We start from the raw sequence: 19,405 nt of genomic DNA on the forward strand, positions 1-19,405 counted from the left end.
ACAGCTGTGAAAAGCTTTTGCCTAAAAATGCTTCTCCTGCTAGAGATGCCACTGATGGGCCATTGCTGTGCTTAATATAGGGTGATTCAATGGTGATGCAGATCTTTGAAAGCAATTATTGTTGAAACGTAAATATTTTTTTTACATTTTGTTTAGACAATTGGTACTACAGGCGTCGGCAAACTTAGTCATAGAGCGATACTTAATTGAACAAAGCGTAAACGCAATTTAAACATTTTATGGAAATGGTGGTTCTGCAAGAAGTAAGGGAATTTCCCCATTTGGGTAGCTGCAAATCCACATGTAATTTAAGCACAAAATATACACCCACAACGAGTACTGTTTGGTGTGACTTTTGGGCTGGCGGATCGTATTTATTCGAAAATGTGACCGGTAACTCTGTAGAAGGTGAACGAGTTCTCGTGATATAGTAACAGACTTTTTAATGCCTGATTTAAATGACATGGACTTTGATGATAAGTAGTTTCAACAGAGCAGTGTCACTTCCCTCATTGTGCATTAATCAATGGTCGTATTGCACTTAAAATTCCCAGGATGCATTATCTTATGAAACACCGAGATCTTGCGATTTGACACCAATTCACTTCATTCTCGAGTTCTACGTGAAAATTATGGTTATGTCAATAAGCCCGAGACGAACCCAGTGCTGAAGAACAGAATCAAACAAATTATAAACGGTATACAGTCCGGCGGCCGCCGTAGCCGAATGGGTTGGTGCGTGATTACCATTCGGAATTCACAGAGAGGTCGTTGGTTCGAATCTCGGTGAAAGCAAAATTAATAAAAACATTTTTCTAATAGCGGTCGCCCCTCGGCAGGCAATGGCAAACCTCCGAGTGGATTTCCGACATGAAAAAGCTCCTCATAAAAATATCTGCCGTTCGGAGTCGGTTTGAAACTGTAGGTCCCTCCATTTGTGGAACAACATCAAGACGCACACCACAAATAGGAGGAGGAGCTCGGTCAAACACCCAAAACAGGGTGTACGCGCCAATTATTTATTTATTTTATACAGTCCGAACTATGACAAAAAACGGAACATTTTAACATGCACAATATTTGTTGCCAGAGGAGTCGCGGGAGGCATAGACGCAAATGCCATAGACTCAAAAAAAAGTTATGAAATACAAAAAATCCCTTCCGCAAATTTTGTCGTTTTTTTATAAAAGTAAATCTACGATCTTATTGAATCACCCTGCACATAAGAAGGAAGAGTGGCAACGAGTATTAGCGAAAGCTTTTTTCTAATGGTTTCAAGAAGCTTACGAGAGTAAACATAAACAAACCTCGTTACTTTGTATTGCTGAGAGTAGTTAGATGCTCTCAGCTGAAAAAATAAATGGAAAGTACTTCATAAATAGGTAGATACTTACGCGTTTCCAAACAATGAAAATATGCTGTTCGGCGATAATTAAAATTCTGCAAATTCAAATGAAATTGAAAACAAAATAGATGCATACATACATATGTATGTATGTAAAAAATATGAATATGACATTAATTTGGTTCGAATGTAGGCTATACAGTTCATAACATAAATGCAAACACATGCAAACAAATTCATGCATATGAGAATGTGTATATGTGCATATACATACGTAATTTTGAAGTGTGCGAATGAGTTGCTTTTATCAGGGTGGCAAGAGAGTGCGGTGTTGTGCATTCAATGTTTATATTTCTAACTCTGATGCGGGCAAGAGTTCACAGATATAATATATAATTGTGCATTTACATATGTACGTATGTATGTATACTACACCTCATCAGACGGTCGATTTTTCGTTCTCAAACGTTCGTTCGCTATTTTGTTACAGTGTTCGTCTGCCAGTCTGAGATGACTAATAAACCAAAGTTCCCTGACTGCTTTTCCAACTAGTTTTTAAACAGTGGCGCATTCGATGCAACTAACTTCTGGGTTTATTAGTTTCTTTTTTTGGAGGGCGCCCATTGAGTTATTTTTGGAATTCTAAATACTAAATTTCTATCTTAAATATGCAATTAAAATTTTAACAGTCTGCAATTTATTAGCTGGCGATCATTTAGTGGTGACATCAGCCTTGTATTTTATCTTTGGCCTGCACGTATACATTAATATGCATTTGCATATTTACACACATGCATACCTGCATATGTACATACATTTGTAGACAAAAGTCACATAATATACTTTTCTATCATTTGTACACTTCAGCTAATTTTTTTTTTTTTTTTGTGTGTGATTTTTTGAGGCTTTTTCGAATCTAGAATACTTTTATTCTTGGCCTGAAGGTCATCACACGGATTTGTTTTCAATGAGTTTACATAAATAAATTCGACTGCAAGCAGCAGTGATCGTTCGTGAATCTCATATAGACCTGTAAGGCATTATGCTGCCAACAATCATGAACAGGCAATTAGCGATTTGTGGCTCATACTCGTCTCACAGTGTGCCTGATGCCACTTCGCGTAGAAGTAAATGCAATAAACATATTTTATATTAGCAAACGTTTAATACTAGGAAATATATTTTGAATGCATCATAAATAGATCTTGTAAGTCATAAGTTATGATATGATAATATTTTATTATACAATTTTTTAAACCACTTCGCTAAGCAATAAAGTATTTTTAAGGGAATTTTTGAAAGTTGAAATGCAAATTTTAGTACCAAGAAGAAAATGAAGGATGGTGATCAGTTCATTTGGTGTTTATTTTTCTATCACGTCCAAAATTTTGAAATTATTTTTAAATACTTTATTTTAAGTGAATTCAAAAATTTCAATAAAAAGGAAAACATAATATACTAAGCAGCAACTTCTTCTTCTTGGAAATTAGAAATATTTAATTATTCACAGTAGTTCGAGTATGCACTTACTAGACAACACTCTATCCACTTTTTCCGTAAATTCAGCAGAGGATAAAATTTAAAAAGTTTTGTAGCCATATCCAACGTCAATCTATTGGAGGTGATAGCGCTTGAACAACAGCAGCTTTTAATGTAAATATTTTGTTTTTTAAAAGTGATTCTTAATGTCAAAATTTGCATGAGAACGTAAACAAACAAACAAGACTGCATAATAGAAGCAAGTCACTTTGGTAACCAATAAACACAATCACAAATCAGCTGTTCCAGTGTCACCGCCTTGAGTCTATTAGTCCTGGCTATATCCTATATATCATATATCTTATACGGCCATTCCACGTGTTGCAACGTCCACGAAAGCAGCAGCGCATTTTTTTACATCTTTTTATGATGAAAATGGTTCTTAAAAAATTTTCAATTGATATGTTTGACATTGTCTTGTGCCAGGTAGCTAAAGCGGTGGCTAAGAAGAAGTGGAATTACTTTCTATGATATCAGGTAGCTAAAGCGGTGGCTAAGAAGAAGTGGAATTACTTTCTATGATACCAGGTAGCTAAAGCGGTGGCTAAGAAGAAGTTAAATTACTTTCTAAAAAATTTTACATCTGATTGAAAATTTTGTAATATACGAATAATATAATATTAATATTTTAAATAATTTGTAAAAACTTGGCGCATTCTGTTTTAAGTTGTTCAGAACGGGGACTCCCCTCCGATTTGCGGACTACCTCTTGACAAGAAAAGAACGGACGGGGACAGTAACGTTTCGCCACATGCCCGGACTCTCGGAAAGCAATTATAATAATAAAAAGCTTGTCATAAGTTTTAAAAATACGAAATCTATGAATTCCGTTACTTTGTTTGGCTTGAGTAGATTGACCAGTTTTAGAGCTAGCTACTCCGTGCTCAGCATCAGCCAGTAAGTACGTGTTTAAGGTGATTATCAATGCATTCGTCTTATCTAAAGAAAGAAATCTTACTTCTGAAAATTTCGGAAAATTTTTGAATTGAAGCAATAAAAACTATATCATGAAATCATTTGGTCTGCACAACACTATACTGGTAATAAAGGGTGGCGCAAAATTAATCGGGTGGCGCAAAATTAACCATTCAACTTTTTACTAAAAAAAAAATTATTTTGAATGACGGAAATCTTTATTTTTACCCTGTCTAGCACACAAGTGTCAAATATGATTGGCGTAGGACGATATTTGCAAATATTATAAATCTTTCCATAACTGATTAAGTTTGCGCCACTTGTTACAGTGACTCTCGAAGGGATTTGACGAAAATCTTTACTGAAGGTAGAAGTTTTGTATGTAAAAATCATCGTAGTGCTATACAAATTTGATCAAAGATGTTTTCAAATATCAGTCTACTTTAAAAACATAAAAAATGCATGCAATCTCGCATAAAATCATAAAATAAGGTATAATATGAAGCAACTCCTGTACCGCGCGCTTTCGTGCTACTTGGCACCCCAGAAAGTATTCGATTGGGTGCAGAAGCGTGCGATGTGGCACTTAATGTGTTAGCAAGGTTTTTTCTCAAGCAAATCGTACTAATTACAGATGTTACGAGAGAAAAGCTAAGAGCACGTCACATCACGTTTATTATTCAATACTACTGGGCGAATATGTAAGGCGATCGTTGGATAGACTTGGTAAAATGATAGACAAATAAAATAAAATAAAATATTAAAAAATAGGGCGGAGAGAGTTTTTAGGAAATATATTTTTACCAATGCGATATTTTATTTTCTTGTACATACATATGTATATAAAAAATAGTTCTTTGATTTTACGGATTCGTTTTTATTATTATTCTAATTCTTACTCACTTACTATTCTAATTCTAACTAAAAAAATTAAAATAGTTATTTATTAATTCAATTTTAAAATTGATAACTTTCATCGTTGATTCGACAGTTTCCAAATGCCAACTTAAGGGAAAAATATTATTATATAGGTAAATAATTTATTTTATACAAAATTGCTTCTATGCCAGAGAAGTCATTCAAACCAGAGAAATAAAGTATTTTATTTCGATAACAACTCCAACTTTACCATACATTTTTATTCATTTTTATTTTGGTGTTTTTTTTTTTTTGTTTTTTTTGTTATAACTTTTTTGTTTTTGCCCACTGTCTTCCGAAATCTGCAATGCACGTTTCTCTCTATCACTCTCTTGTCCGTAAAGTGTTCTTTGTTTGGCATCGGCTCCGCGCAGCTGATTTTCTAAATCCCACAATGTCGGTGGTGGTTGGGGCGCCCCTGTGCTTAACCAAGCCAGTCAAACAACCAGCGACCTACACAAAAAGCCAGAATACAGACAATTTACATTTTCTCCCGTTTGTTCAGTTGAGCAAATGAAAGCACGAAGCGCTCAACGAGTAGCGCAAAACTACAAATGACACAGGTTAGTGAGCTGTAAGCGGTGAGCAGTGGAAAACACTGTAGTACAATTACAAGAACAAAACAATAACAATAAACAAGCAAAAAATCAAAAAAGCTGCGGAAACAGAGAAAACATTAGTGGCTGTTGTAGCAGCAGCAGGCACCAACATTCAGTGAGCCAGTGAACCAGTGAAGGCAGTAGCGCGCAGCAATTTAGTCTGTATTTGTTTTCTTTGTTCACAACTTTACAAAAATGAAATTAGTGCGCAATAGAAACAATAATTTTTCAATTGTTTAATTTTTCTATTGCTGATGAAAATTGCGTTACATCATATTCTTCACTTTGTTGTCAAATGAAAAACTAATGAAATTGAAACACATTTGTACAAGCATACATAAAAAATAAACAAAACGCTGCGAAATCAAAACAGATCCAAAGCAAGGAAAAATATTTAAAAAATAATAGTAATAACTGCATACTATACACACACAAAAGCAAAAGGGATTTGACTGCAATTTAAAGCACAAAACAAAAATCAACGAAAAAATTATAAAACACCAGCAAAGCATTTGCCTTCGCTTCCCAGCGAGTGCCACCGAATGCGTTTTGCTCATATGTAATTACCGAAATTCAAGTGGCCACGATTCAACGCACATAGTAGTCGTCGTTGCCGGAGCGCGTGCATGCAGACGAGGAATCGTTCCGAGGTGTAACCAGAGCAGCAGCCGCCGCCGTTGGAACAGGAAGAGCGTTTGCAGTGTTAGTTGCAGTCATAGCCGTCATCATAGAGGTAGTTGCAGGAGCTTAGTTATCCATAGCGACAGCCGTTGTAGCCTTTATTATACTGTGAGTACGATTACTAATAAACGCCATCAACATGCCATCACTACTGGAAGCATTGGAAAGAAAATATTTCACCGACTGTCAATTAGAGAATCTGAACGACGACGATGCAGCTGCTGAAGCAGAAAAAGGCCTTATATCCATCTATATACCGCGACTACCACCGCTGCTCAGCGTGCCCGAGTTGTTGGTATTGAACGACTGTGACATTGACTGTGCGGGTGATTTCGAAGCCATAAAAGAAAAATGTCGACGCGTACGTGAACTAGATCTAGCACAGAATAAGCTAAACGATTGGCAAGAGGTCTTCCATATACTCGAACATATGCCGCGTGTGGAGTTTCTCAATTTGAGCAAAAATCATTTGGTCGGTCCAATATGCAATCCCACTACCCTGCCCACGAATAGTTTAAGAAGCATGGTGCTGAATGGCACTTACCTGGATTGGCCATGTGTTGAAGTATTATTGGATAATTTGCCGTTGTTAGAGGAATTGCATCTCAGCTTGAATGACTACAAAGAAGTGCTTATTGATTCAATTGAGTGTGGTGACCGCGAGGACGATGTAGCTGGCCGAGAGGTGGCAGAAAAGGTGCATGCAGATGACGACGAGGTAACCGAGTGCAACGAGTGTAACGACAACAAACAAAGTGACTCACACAATTTAACCACCACAGCTACATCCACAGCGCCTGCAGCAGTAGCAACAGCAACAACAGCTGGAGAGACAACAGCAACAGTAACAGAAATAGAAACCAAAACAGAAACAGAAACTGAACCAGAAACACCAACAACACCACCGCCAACACCAACTTCTCCCACAGGCAGTTGCTACACAGATGCGAGATGTAAACGCATACGTCCACATAGGAAACTGAAAACGCTACATTTCACCGGCAATCCCGTCGAAAGCTGGCTCGAAATTTGCCGCTTGGGACGCGTATTTCCTAGCCTTGAAAATTTGGTGCTCGCCGATTGTCCCATCAAAGCCATACAGGCTAATGCCGTCAACAATAACGACGACTGCACCACCGCCTGCGAAGAAGATATCGAAATGTCCAACAAAGCCGAATGCCCGCACAAGCATTTCCACAATCTGCTTTTTCTCAATCTCAGCTACTCGAACATCAGCGCTTGGGACGATATCGACCAAATTGCGAAATTCCCGAAACTGCGCAATTTACGTGTCAAAAATTGGCCGCTCTGGGAGCGACTCGAATGCACCGAACACGAACGTCGTCAGCTGTTAATTGCGCGTTTGCCGAATGTTAATTTGCTAAACGGCGGCGGCGTGATCAGCGCAGACGAACGCGAAGATGCAGAACGTGCTTTCATACGTCACTACATGGACAAGCCAGAGTGGGAGCGTCCTAAGCGCTACGATGAATTGGTAGCTAAACATGGCAAGTTGGATCCTTTAGTTAACATAAATCTTAAGCCTGAGAAACGCCTGAAAGTATTTATTACATATAAGGATAAGACGGAAGCGCGTTTAATCGATGTCTATTGCACGGTGGCCGATCTGAAGACGAGGCTGGAAAAGTTAATTGATTTAACGGCAAACAAAATGCGATTGTATTATGTGGATCAAGACTTCAAAGAGTTCGGACCGGAACCCATGAAATATCCCAATAAGCGTTTGTATAGTTATAATATACAAGCGGGCGATGAAATCATTATCGATGAGAAGAAATAAGTGGGCGTATTCTAAATAAATAAATAATAATCATAGTAAAAACAAAAACAACGTTACGACTAAATGCAGCTAAGATGCGATGCTTTTAATTATATAAGAGAATGTAAATATTTTGTAAAGTGAATATACGAGTATGTAGTTTTTAATGTACCTTGCGCTATTTACGAAATAAACTACTGTGGTACACAAGCGTGCTATATGAATTTGAATGTATGAAATAAATAAATAATAACAATAAAATAATAAAAACAAAAATCCAAATACAAATACAAAGCTATTGCTAATGCTAATATATTATAACATTTTTTATTGCATTGTTTACTATTTTGCCTTTTGCTTCGCATAATTGATGAATGTGGGACTGAGTTTCGCAAAACGTTTTAGCCACACAGTCGATCGTACGCATTGGCGAGATAGTGGCGACGGAGTGGTAAGTGGTGAGGGGGGCTGGGTGAAGCTATCGATCGATGACCATACCCGTATGCATTAGCAATGTAAACTGGGTCTTCTTTGTATTCGCATGTGGGTGCTCTCCAACCTGTTTATTCTTTCTGTGTCAATAATGATTTGCTGGTGGCAGATTAATTGTGCATTTCAGAAACAAGTGCTTCTATCATAAATGACTACATGTGCGCCTCTCCACTACATACATATACATATACATAAGTAATAATATCTTGTAGTTTTCAGACAATACTGAACTTCCCTGTGGGGAAAAGCCAACTAACTAAGGATACAAATTTGTGGTTCCGTGTGGTTACGAACTACTTTACTACGCACGTCGGGCGTTCCGCTCTCACGCGCTATGGCCATAGTGTCGTGAGTTAAGGCCGGCGGGCCAATTAGATGTCCTAAATTCAGTAGTTTTCGCGAAGCGTTGTAGGATGAGAAAAAAAACAATTAGCCAAATGAAGTTTTGGGGATAGTTTAATATATATTTGAACTAAAAAAAAAAATTTGTACAATCTCCAACAATATATTGTAAGCCGAGTTATCAATAGATTCCCAGAGCGCCTGTATCCAACTTCTGTATAAGATACAACTTGCAATTTTCATCTGAAAACAAAAAAAAACAAAGATTATTAATTTTGATGTAATTATCTTCGATGTGAACTAAGAAACACGTAAAATTCGAATTTTTGGGGAAGGTAGAAAAAAAAAGTGGTTTTTCAAGGAAAAAAAAACTCTTCAACTGGGTAAAAAAGTCGCTTAAAAAAGTTTTTGGAGCCTCGCGAATTCCATCTTTGAGGTCTTGAATCGACCCTGTGCTGTTGGCGTAGACCTTCTCTGTCACGTGGCCTTAACGAAAAAAGTCACAAGGTGTTAAACCACAAGATCCCGTTGGTCAATTGAGATCACCGCTTCGAGAGATAACACGTTCCAGAAACTTTTCCCGTAAAAGATCAATGGTTTCGTTGCTTGTGTGGCACGCAGTGCCGTCTTGTTGAAAAGAAGCGTTGTCCAGATCAATACCATCCAATCGTTAATCATCTCTCGATAGCGATAGATAACACCTGTTATTGGAAAACCCTTAACATATATAAAATATTTTTTCTTGTCTGTCCGAGATATTGACCACAGTAACCCTGGCTAAAAACAACATAGAAACGGGAGTGAGTGGACTACCAGCTGAGCTTTTTAGTTTTATAAAAAAATTACTTTAACTTCTATGCGAAAGCCGAGTTCACCGCACGCAATAATTGTAGCAATTTACTTTTTCGATGGTCTGATTAGCTATCGCAATATTGCAGAAGCTATTTCGCGCCTTCCGAGTTGTTAGAAAATATCGAAATATTTGAATTTAATTTTAGCCAAAAACATTAAATGAATAATTTTAAACTTCAAAGTAGTATTTGTTAAATAAAAACTTACTTTTCCGCTTCCATTTTTACTCCGCAGTGAAATCTTTTATATTGCGCTTGATTAGCTAGTGATGGCCATTAGAATGTCAAGATTTGATCGACTGGGCGCATGTCTTGCAGACATTTTGTGACAGAGTTGGATGTCATCTCATAAAAAGTAGCACTGTCGCAATTATTACAGCTCGAACATACTCTATATGTAGCCGCGTGCATGCGAACCCTCTATGATAATTGGTGCGGAAGTTTCAAATGTACTTGACGTGCGTAGAGTAACGCATCAGATGCAGAGTTCCAAATAAAATTCTATCAAGTTGATTGTGAATAAATCTAAGTCCATCAGCAATGAGCAACCTACATCTTATCGGTTTGTCTTTGAGTATAGTAAATCTATAATCGACCTAATATTCACATTACGCCAACTCTTGGAAATGACCAAAGGAAAAATAATTGCCACCTCTTGTTAATTTAAAACCGTATGTATCCCAATACCGTTATATCGTTGAGCAATGTCACCAGCTCTGTAGGATTTGTGAAGGGTTACTCTAAGTCATTTCATACAATTCTCCAGATAAGGTTACACCATGTCAAAAAACTTCTTTAATCGAGCTGAAATATGATTCAATAATACAGGGTCCGGTAGTCGAAGTGTAACCAATTTGAAAAATTACTTTTATTCCATTCAAAGTAAGATATGTGTGAAAATAATACCAAATTAGGAATAAATTTACCTTCGCTCGATATGACCACCCTTTACCTTTACTATGGCCTTGAGATGGTCCAGAAACGAATCGCAAGCTGCCCGAATGTGACTTGCAGGTGTTTTGGCCCACTCGCGGACAATCGGTTTTTTCAGCGCCTCGAGACTGGTGAATATTTTAGTTGGGACCTTACTCTTCAAAATGGCCCAAAGAGAATAATCCATCGGATTCGCGTCTGGTGAATTTGAGAGGCATTGTATGTGCGTTATGAAGTTCGGAGCCTTATTTTTTAGCTATTCTTGGTTCACACGAGCTTTGTGAGACGGTGCCGAGTTTTGTTGAAACGTCCATCGTCTGCCACCGAAATGTTTGTCTGCCCACGGCTTTAAAGCAGCCTCCAGAATAATTTCCCGATAATATTTCGCATTTACCTTGACGTCAGGCTCGATGAAAACGATTGGAGAGCGCCCACCTGCGGTTACAACGGCCCAAACCATTACCTGTCTCGTGTGCTGCCTCCTGGTTGCCAATCGATGACTCAAATTCTCGTATGAACGGTCAGTCAAATAAACCCTATCTTTATGGGAGTTTAGGAATTGCTCAATTTGAAAAATTTTCTCATCAGAAAACACAATGTTCGGAAATTGGCTGCTTTCGGCCGAGCGAAGGCTTGACTTTGAGATCATTTTTCAGTATGCGGCGGATGCTACTGAGTAATGGCGCGATAAACAAAAACTTTATTTACTTTAAGGTGATCGAGCTTACGAGCGATTGTGATTTTTCGCCTGTAAATGCCCGTGCATCAGCTGCGCGAGCGGTCTAAAGTTGATTACACTTCGAGTGCCAGACCCTGTAAAAGCTTTGCTCAGTAAGTATATTAGCTTTCTTATTCCTTATTAATAAATCATTAATAAATCGTATCCCTTTACAAGCACTGGGTTTCTAGCTTTAGAACTTTTGAATAAAAGTGGTAGTACCAAAACTCTAACGTCCCAAGTGAGCAAACCTTTAATAATTGAATCAGTAATTCATTGTATATTACTAGCTCATATTTTTCTTGCAGGGATATTACAGTGCTTATGTAGATAAGTACGGGGCTACATATTAGGGTGATCCACAACAAATAAAAGTACCGAATTTTAAGATTTCATGATTTTATCACTTCTGAGGATAAACATCGCTTACCCATTGGAAAACGTTTCTTTTTCAACAATTTATGAGGCAATATATTAGGGTAATCTTCAAAAAATTTAAATACTGAGTATTAAGGTTTGATAGTTTGATAATTTTTGGTAATAAATATCTCTTAACTGTTTTGAAAAGCTAATTTTAATTAATTAATTTTTTTTGTCATATAAAATATTATGTATGGGAAACTTCATGGCATTTGTGACACCATCAAATCAAACTTATTTCTAAACAAAAGTGTGTTTTCTTTCTGAACATACCTATAAAGCATTTCTGGTGGAGTCGGAAACAAGTTCGTTACTTTGACTTTTTAGGGACCACCCTAATATATATATACGCTGTTACGCTCATTAGGATCGCACGTATTGAATCGTACGCATTCAATCGCAATAAGATGCTTCTTTATGAGCATACTAATTTTGCTGTGACTTAATACGAGTAATAACACAGGTTTTTTATTTTCCCACTAACTCACAATAGACTGATGGAGCGGAACATTGAAAAATATGTTTAATCACTTTGCCTCACTTGCAAATTTTACATTCATGCCTACATACATATGTATGTATAGGCTTAGGATAGTCACGTTTAACTGAAGTGAACTTTCATTCTTAACTCAGCCAAACAAAAGAAAAATTAAACTTTCATCAAAAAACTAGTCTTTAAGTTTTGTTTCCAAGCAAAAAATTTAGATCCTGAGATTCGGGACTTTAAGAATTGCATTTTCAGTAATATAAGCAAAACTTAAAATGATAAATTTTTTAAATTGTGATTCAAGAAAGCTTGCATCACAAAGAAAACTTCAAATACAGATGAAACAATTTATCAAAAAAAAAATTCAAAAACAAAACAATTTTTTTTTTAATATTAATACTGCAGTTTTCAATGCAAACCAATTTATAGTATATCGTGTGTATAAGTAAATTAAACAAAGTTTCTTGAGAATTTGGAAGCTTTTATGGTAATAAACTTTTATAATAAACAAGTTTATTTAAAATTTTTCGGGATACCGGAAGTAGCATCCCACTTCTTCGATAGTTTTTATCTTAACAACCAAGAAATTCAATCAGCTGAACCAGCTCGGTCTAAAGAGAGTTCCCCGCAGGAGAGCGTAAACACCCGCTTCCGATTTTTTTATTTTCTCCATTTATAGCTGAGACTATGCTAGTAATCTCTGAAAGTTGCATAGTTGCATAGGATTATCATAAGTTTTCGAGTTATATTCAAACACATACAGCCAGCTAGTGCAAAATTCGATTGATTTGCAAACGGACGTGATACGAATATACATTTATATAAGTATGTAAGTACATATGTATTCTATCGCTTTGCTAGAGCAGTATTTTGCATTGATTTTAATGAACGTTCGAGGAAGTTACACTGATTCGCCAAGCTTGGCACATCCTTTGAACGATAAAAAAACGCAGCGACAGTTCGGGTCTGGGCTTTCGAAAAGCCGCTTCAATATGACGGCAGGTGCGATTAATGTTTTTACTCATCCAGAAATCTTCAGGTAGCTATGAAACCCTTTGTGTTTTAGCATATCAAGAAAAGCATTGGGTACGATAAAGAATTAAGCTGTGATCAAGGACGTGCAATACTTGTAAAATTATGCATATATATTTTTCGAAGAAAAAGTGAGCGGCCGAATATTACATAAGCGGAAACCAACAACCAGAAAGCAATATTACAGAGTTTTGCCCTTTTTTTTAATCCCATCGTGGTAACTGCCAAAAACCCGGAACACGCTGCTTGAGCTGGCAACTATACAAATATACATAAGTAAGATCTAGGCCTGCCTTAAGTTCATCTGTACGCTGAAAATGCCAAGATCGTTGGCCGCAACTTACGCGTCCTCGTATACGAGCCTACAACTCCAACAAGAAATAATGCTAATCAAATGCAAAATACTTTGAACGAAGTAAATAAATTATTGAATTCTCTTCTCTCCGTGGAGTGCAGAAACATAAAGTTATATTGTTTTGAGGCCAAAGTAGAAGAGTAGGTCATAGTTCAGCGTCGACTCTGTTTACGTCACATTATAAGAATTGTTGAACAATCAAAGTATTCGATAGGATCTTCTATTATTATTGCAAATAAAACCTTTTATTGTGAGCCGTTTGAACCAAGGAAACTGGTGATGTTGTAAGGTGAAAGATGGCGAGGTCAAAAGCAATATTTTGTTAAAGTCTACTTATTTTTATTAATTTTGAATATCAAATTACACAATACAAGGTGAAGTAACAAACAAACAAGACTGAGCTAAAATAGAAACGAAATGAGCTTTGGTCTGATAACTGCGAGTTCAGTTACTCAAAATAGTCACCTCTGGCATCGATACACTGCTTTGCGCGATCTGAAAGCTTTTCGAAAGAATGTTTCAGCACATTGACCGGAATGTCCTTCAGGATGTCGGCACAAGCCTTTTGGATGGCCTCTGCGGACACAAAACGTTTTCCTTTCATAACCAAAATCAATTTTCCGAATAGATAGAAGCCACGGGGAGCCATATCAGGCAAATACAGTGAATGATTGATGGTGTAAATGCAATTCCTAGTCCAAGAATGAGTCACATGTCGATGGTGTCGATGAGATGGTGCATTATCATGCAATAAGCGCCAGGTTCCTCCTTCGCGATATTCAGTTCGAATTCGACGAATGCGATGCAACAAACGCCTCAAACTGGTGGCTCGTCTGGGGTCTTGAATTCGGCACTTTGACGCTTAGTTTCAGGTTCATGTTGGAAACACCACGTTTCATTACCAGTTACAATGTTGTAAAGGAAGTTCTCTCCTTTTCTCGTCTCTTTAATGAGGTCTTTCGAATGATGAATTCTGAGCAATTTTTGGCCCTCAGTTAACTTGTGTGGAATGAAACATGTACAGACCTTTCGTAAGCCCATATGATCAGTTTAAAAGCGTCAAATCGATGTTTTGGAGATATTCAACTCCGATTCCATGAATTTCAATGATGATTTCGCTTCATTTTCGATAAATTTACGAACAACTTCGATGAAGTTTTGGGTGATTACTGATTTGATGTTCATTGTCATTTATGTCCTCACAACTATCTCTGAAACGTGTAAACCACTCATGAACTATGGCACGAAATAGACAAACATCGCCATAAACTATTTTCATCAATTCAAATGTTTCGGTAAACGATTTACCGATTTTAAAACAAAATTTGATGCTACCTCTTTGTTCGAAACTCATTTTTGTACCGATGACACAAACATACTGACACTCTAGACGCAATAACTTCGCTTCCAATTAACCGAATGTCACCAAGCTTTCACAGAAAGTCAGCTAGGGATGTAACTTCCAACGCACTAACTCATTAAAAGGATGGCGCCGTCAAAAACATTTTTATGACACCAGTCTGTTTTATTTTGGACTTCACCTTGTGTGTTATTTGTTACATTGTATTTACAACAGAATTAAAAAAAAAATGTTTTAGCAGAAAGCTTATAGGATTAGCACCAACTGCTAAAATGAATGAGAATTAACAATTACCGGAGAAATTGAAAATAAAGTTGCCCAAAATAAAAGATAAACAACGCAAAGAAATAATTAGCAAATAACTGTTTACTAAAGCGTTTATTATAAATAACACCTACCATAACAAGCGATAACTGGGTTGCCATGTATGTATGTATGTATATGGTATTACGGAATTAAACGAAATACCTTAAAAATTTTTCTTCAATGTTATTTCAAACACTTCACGTTATTTACTTATGATTTCATTTGTCTAGTAGATATGTCCGAAATTCAAAACGATCTTATAAAATATGAAGTTTAGTGATATTACTAAATATAATAGCTCCGAAACTGTCGAACGGATTTTAATAAAAATTACAAACAACATATCTTAATAAACACACTTTAACATAATATTATAATAAAAAATATTTGGTTGGTGTAAAAAAGGCACCAACATTTTTTCTTTTTTTTTTTTTGATTTAAGATCTAGTTAATTTGACCAGTTTTTTTAATATTTTAATATGCATATTATCATCACTTAAAGTTTCATCCTTCAGCTAAAAAATACCCAAATTATGGAGATGTTTATAGTTTATGGAATATATCCTCATAACCGGACACTCATCGTCGCAGTGCTTTTACCCGGTTGTCCGCTTTGGAGACAGAGCACGCACATTTTTAGAAGTTCTAAAAATTACGTTTCAAACAAATCGATCCGTCCTAATTATGAGCATTTTAGGATTGCCCTGAACTAAACTTTCTTACGCACTTATCTTAACGCGTACGAGTTTTTCATCTCCGGTGACCAAACTTTGCAAAATCTACTTAAAAGTTTCGTTCAAAATTTTAACCCTCTAATTGCCACTTTTTAACGAACTTTTATTATAGGTGCTCTTTGAGTACAGGTCAAAAATGCCCATTGAAGTAGAAGTCCAATGTTAGAATCTTGTAAAAACATGATTATATAAATTCTACTGTAGAAACCTGAATTTTATTGAAGTCGTTTTTTTACATGATATTTGCCGTAAATTCATTGCACTTTCGGTCAAATGTTTAAAACAACCCCGCGTAAAAATATCTCCGTCCCTCTGTACTAGTACTGTTTTCGGCAAAATTGGTTTTGGAGACATCATAATTATTAGCATTTGCTCGTGTTGTTGGAGAGTATGCATGCAAAAAAAAATCTTATGAAAAATCTGTGCACACGAAATTTTTCCAGTCATTGAAGCTGTCCAGTTATAAGGACAGTCCGTAATGTGGAATTTTGCAGTATATATCAGGTGGCGCAAAATTAATTATCCAATTTTGTTATGAGTAACTTTTTTACTAAATAAAAAAAATGACCTTCAGCGCTCTATGCTTGTATACTGCAGCTCTGCAGCTGTCTGGTTCACAAGAGTCAAATATTATGAACGTACGACGTTTTTCTATATTAAATTATAATTTTGCGCCGCCTTGTCAAAAAATTTATTAGCGCGTGCACTTCTGTTAGATATCATATTTTGCCGAGCTCCTCTACCTATTTGTTGTGCGCGTCTTGATGTTGTTCCACAAATGGAGGGGCCTACAGTTTTAAGCTGACTCCGAACGGCAAATGGGTTTTATGAGGAGATTTTTTCATGACAGAAATGCACTTGCAGACTCCCCATTGCCTGCCGAGGTGCGACCGCTATTAAATAAAACTTTTCTAGTATTTGATGTTCATGCACAGATTCAAATTCAAACCTACGCACACTCGAATGGTAGTCACGCACCAACCATTCGGCTATGGCTGCCGCTCTGTACATACTATATCAAGTTGGTTTAAAAGTAAGAACGCAAAATTAAAATAATGTGAATTTTTGGCTATCAAACTAATTTTTTATTCAATATAATCCCCCTCAACATCATTACGCTTATTCCAAGGATCCCTCAATAATAATTTGTGCCATCTCTGTAAGCTGATCTATTTCAGTTCTGCATATAAAATATCTTTAAGCTCTACAATCAGTTGGAAATGAAGAATTTGCGATTCTTTTAATACAATACTTTCCCAACTTTTTTAAATAATTTTGTTGCTGATAAGTCTTCTAAAACAAAGAATTTCATCACTGCACAATATTCGATTCGTTCCATTGTGAAAAAATTCACTAGCTCGTGAACTTTAAATGGCTTGTAAACAACGAATTTTTAACAGATGGAAATAAAATATTTTCTATGTGAAAGAAATTATGTTCAAAGGAAAGATAAGATATTAAAATAAAATAAATCATAAATTTTGGTTCCTCTACTGTCGCGTTCAAAACTTTTCAACCAACCTGTGCGTTCGTAGTAATTTTTAATAATTTCCAAGCGTTGCTCGTTTGCGAGCTTCACCGCGATAAAGATGTATACCTTGAATGACTTGTGGACATTACCTGAAACATGGCAACTTTGTGTAAGACTCTTGAATTCTATAAGCAAATATTATCTACAAATGTATGAATGCATTATGCATATGAAGACATACAATGATGATCTCTTTCGGCCCGCTTCCTGCTTAAGTGGTTAAAAAATCCAGCTGTATCTTATCTTCTTGTGAACACACCTTCTTTGTAAATCGTAACTTCGGTACTTTTGTAAAAGTGAGCCAAAAAACTAATAGAGCGTCATCCTCCGACGGCCTCGTCATTTTCAGCGCGAAGGTGTTAATTGAGTAGTAAACTTGAATTTGCACGTTCCATTAGATACTACGTAAAAATTACTATTCCCAAGCGGTTAGTAGCCATTGGACGACATTAGCAGGCAAGGTGCGTGACTAATGAGCTGCAGTGAAAACGTTGCCAAAAACACATATTTCGCTTAATGTTAAAGTAAATAGTAAAGACAAATCGAAAAATTTAAATCATTTTGGTTTTGTGTATTTTGTATGATTTTGACTGTTTTTGAGTGTTTCAAATTGGGCTTATTTGCTTTACAGCCAATTTGAATTTACTTGGTGTTTAACACCTACAACTTGCTATACATACCTGGGTATGTGCGTATATACAGGTAAATAAACAGTCGTTGAATAATTTGCTGCATAATGAACAGCGACTTGCTAAGCTGGGCTCAACTCAAATCGAGGCTTACAAGTCTCTAAGTGACAGTCGAATGTGTTGGAGTTGCATTTAGCGAATTGCGGGTGCATTCAGTAGTGATTTTTTTGCTTGTAAAATATTATACTGAGAACAGAGCAAGGAAGTGCAGAGTGTAACTATCTATAAAGTCCATGGTGAAATATGGATCCCGACAATGAATGCATTCTTTTCTATGAAAAACGATTTCATTGGAATCAAGCTAAACTTTTTAGGGGATACTCCATGGAGCTGTATGAATATGTATTTATTAAATAGTCCCAGTGCTTGACTTATTGACAAATTTTGACAAGGTATTTGTTTTATACTTCATTTTCATAATTCTTGTTTGAAAATATAGTTCATTCTACTACAAAAGCCATTCAAATTATATACAAATTTAAAAAAAATTCAACAAATTTGATCAATTCTTCTGAAAATTTGCTTAAAAAATTAAGTCTACAGTTCTATAAGAGCCTTTGAACGTCAATGCAAGAAAGTGCAAGTTCCCACCTAAGCCAGTTGGCGTAGGTTGTTGGCTTTTTTTGTTCACGGTGTTGGGTATTTTCTTCAGTGTGGGAGCATTCATCTTTATATGCATAAAATATACTAAGCCAACAGCAAAAAAAATGTCAACAATCAACCCAATTTCTGAGCCATTGAAACTTGCATTTTATTGCACTAAACTCAACTGCATACTCAAAAGTTTTCGAAAAAAAGATTAAAAAGTGTGGCAAATAGTGATTTTTTTTTTTTTTTTAAGTTCGCACATAGCTTAAAACTTGTATTTATACGGTTTTGGAGAAGAATAAATTATATATGTATGTTAAAATTAAATAAGAAACAAAATAACTATCAAAATTTGTCAATCAGCCCCTGTACTACAGTTATTTAATGCAGTGTATTTGTAGAATATTTTATTTATTTATTTATAAATAAATTATTAACATAATAAAATTATTTTATTTTATTTAATTTATTTAAAAAATTGTAATTTTCATATTTATTGAAATAAATTTTGTGCACATGCATTATTTTGCAGATCATGTAAGTCCAACTATAATAACTATCCAGCGAACGGACATCTTCGACCGCGAATGTCTCTCTTAGGAAAGCCGCTGGCCTACAATCGCGGCACACGCCGTGACGCTCGCTATCGGCGGCTACAAAGTCGTGTATATAATTTTTTAGAGAGACCCCGCGGATTGCCTGCAGTTTTATATCACATCATGGTGTAAGTGTTATTATTGAAATTAATTTTCATTCATTTTTTTATAATTTTTTTATACTTTTGTCATGC

General features: G+C 36.0%; 2 protein-coding genes across 11 annotated transcripts in view; both read left to right on the forward strand.

Moving 5' to 3' along the window:
- Positions 1 to 19,405, forward strand: part of LOC128868798 (potassium voltage-gated channel subfamily KQT member 4) — a 135,869-nt gene that overhangs the window by 77,283 nt on the left and 39,181 nt on the right. For 2 of the 10 annotated variants that reach the window (XM_054111313.1, XM_054111314.1), the window contains exons 1-2: positions 18,166 to 18,359; positions 19,148 to 19,339. In XM_054111313.1, coding sequence (XP_053967288.1) covers positions 18,271 to 18,359; positions 19,148 to 19,339 — 281 coding nt within the window. In that variant the 5' untranslated portion in view covers positions 18,166 to 18,270. Of the gene's footprint in view, positions 1 to 17,813; positions 18,041 to 18,155; positions 18,360 to 19,147; positions 19,340 to 19,405 lie in introns of those variants that run through there. The other 8 variants (XM_054111318.1, XM_054111320.1, XM_054111315.1 and 5 more) reach the window with 6 other exon arrangements.
- LOC128868800 (tubulin-specific chaperone cofactor E-like protein) lies at positions 5,087 to 8,001 on the forward strand. The gene has a single exon (XM_054111322.1). It carries the CDS (start codon positions 6,137 to 6,139, stop codon positions 7,796 to 7,798), a length of 1,662 nt encoding a protein of 553 aa, XP_053967297.1. The 5' UTR covers positions 5,087 to 6,136; the 3' UTR covers positions 7,799 to 8,001.

Source organism: Anastrepha ludens, chromosome 6, assembly GCF_028408465.1.
Source record: "Anastrepha ludens isolate Willacy chromosome 6, idAnaLude1.1, whole genome shotgun sequence".
Classification (NCBI taxonomy): domain Eukaryota; kingdom Metazoa; phylum Arthropoda; class Insecta; order Diptera; family Tephritidae; genus Anastrepha; species Anastrepha ludens.

Bases quoted from the DNA above. Each gene is read 5' to 3' on its own strand.
- LOC128868800 (XM_054111322.1), top strand. From the start codon at position 6,137: ATGCCATCACTACTGGAAGCATTGGAAAGAAAATATTTCACCGACTGT.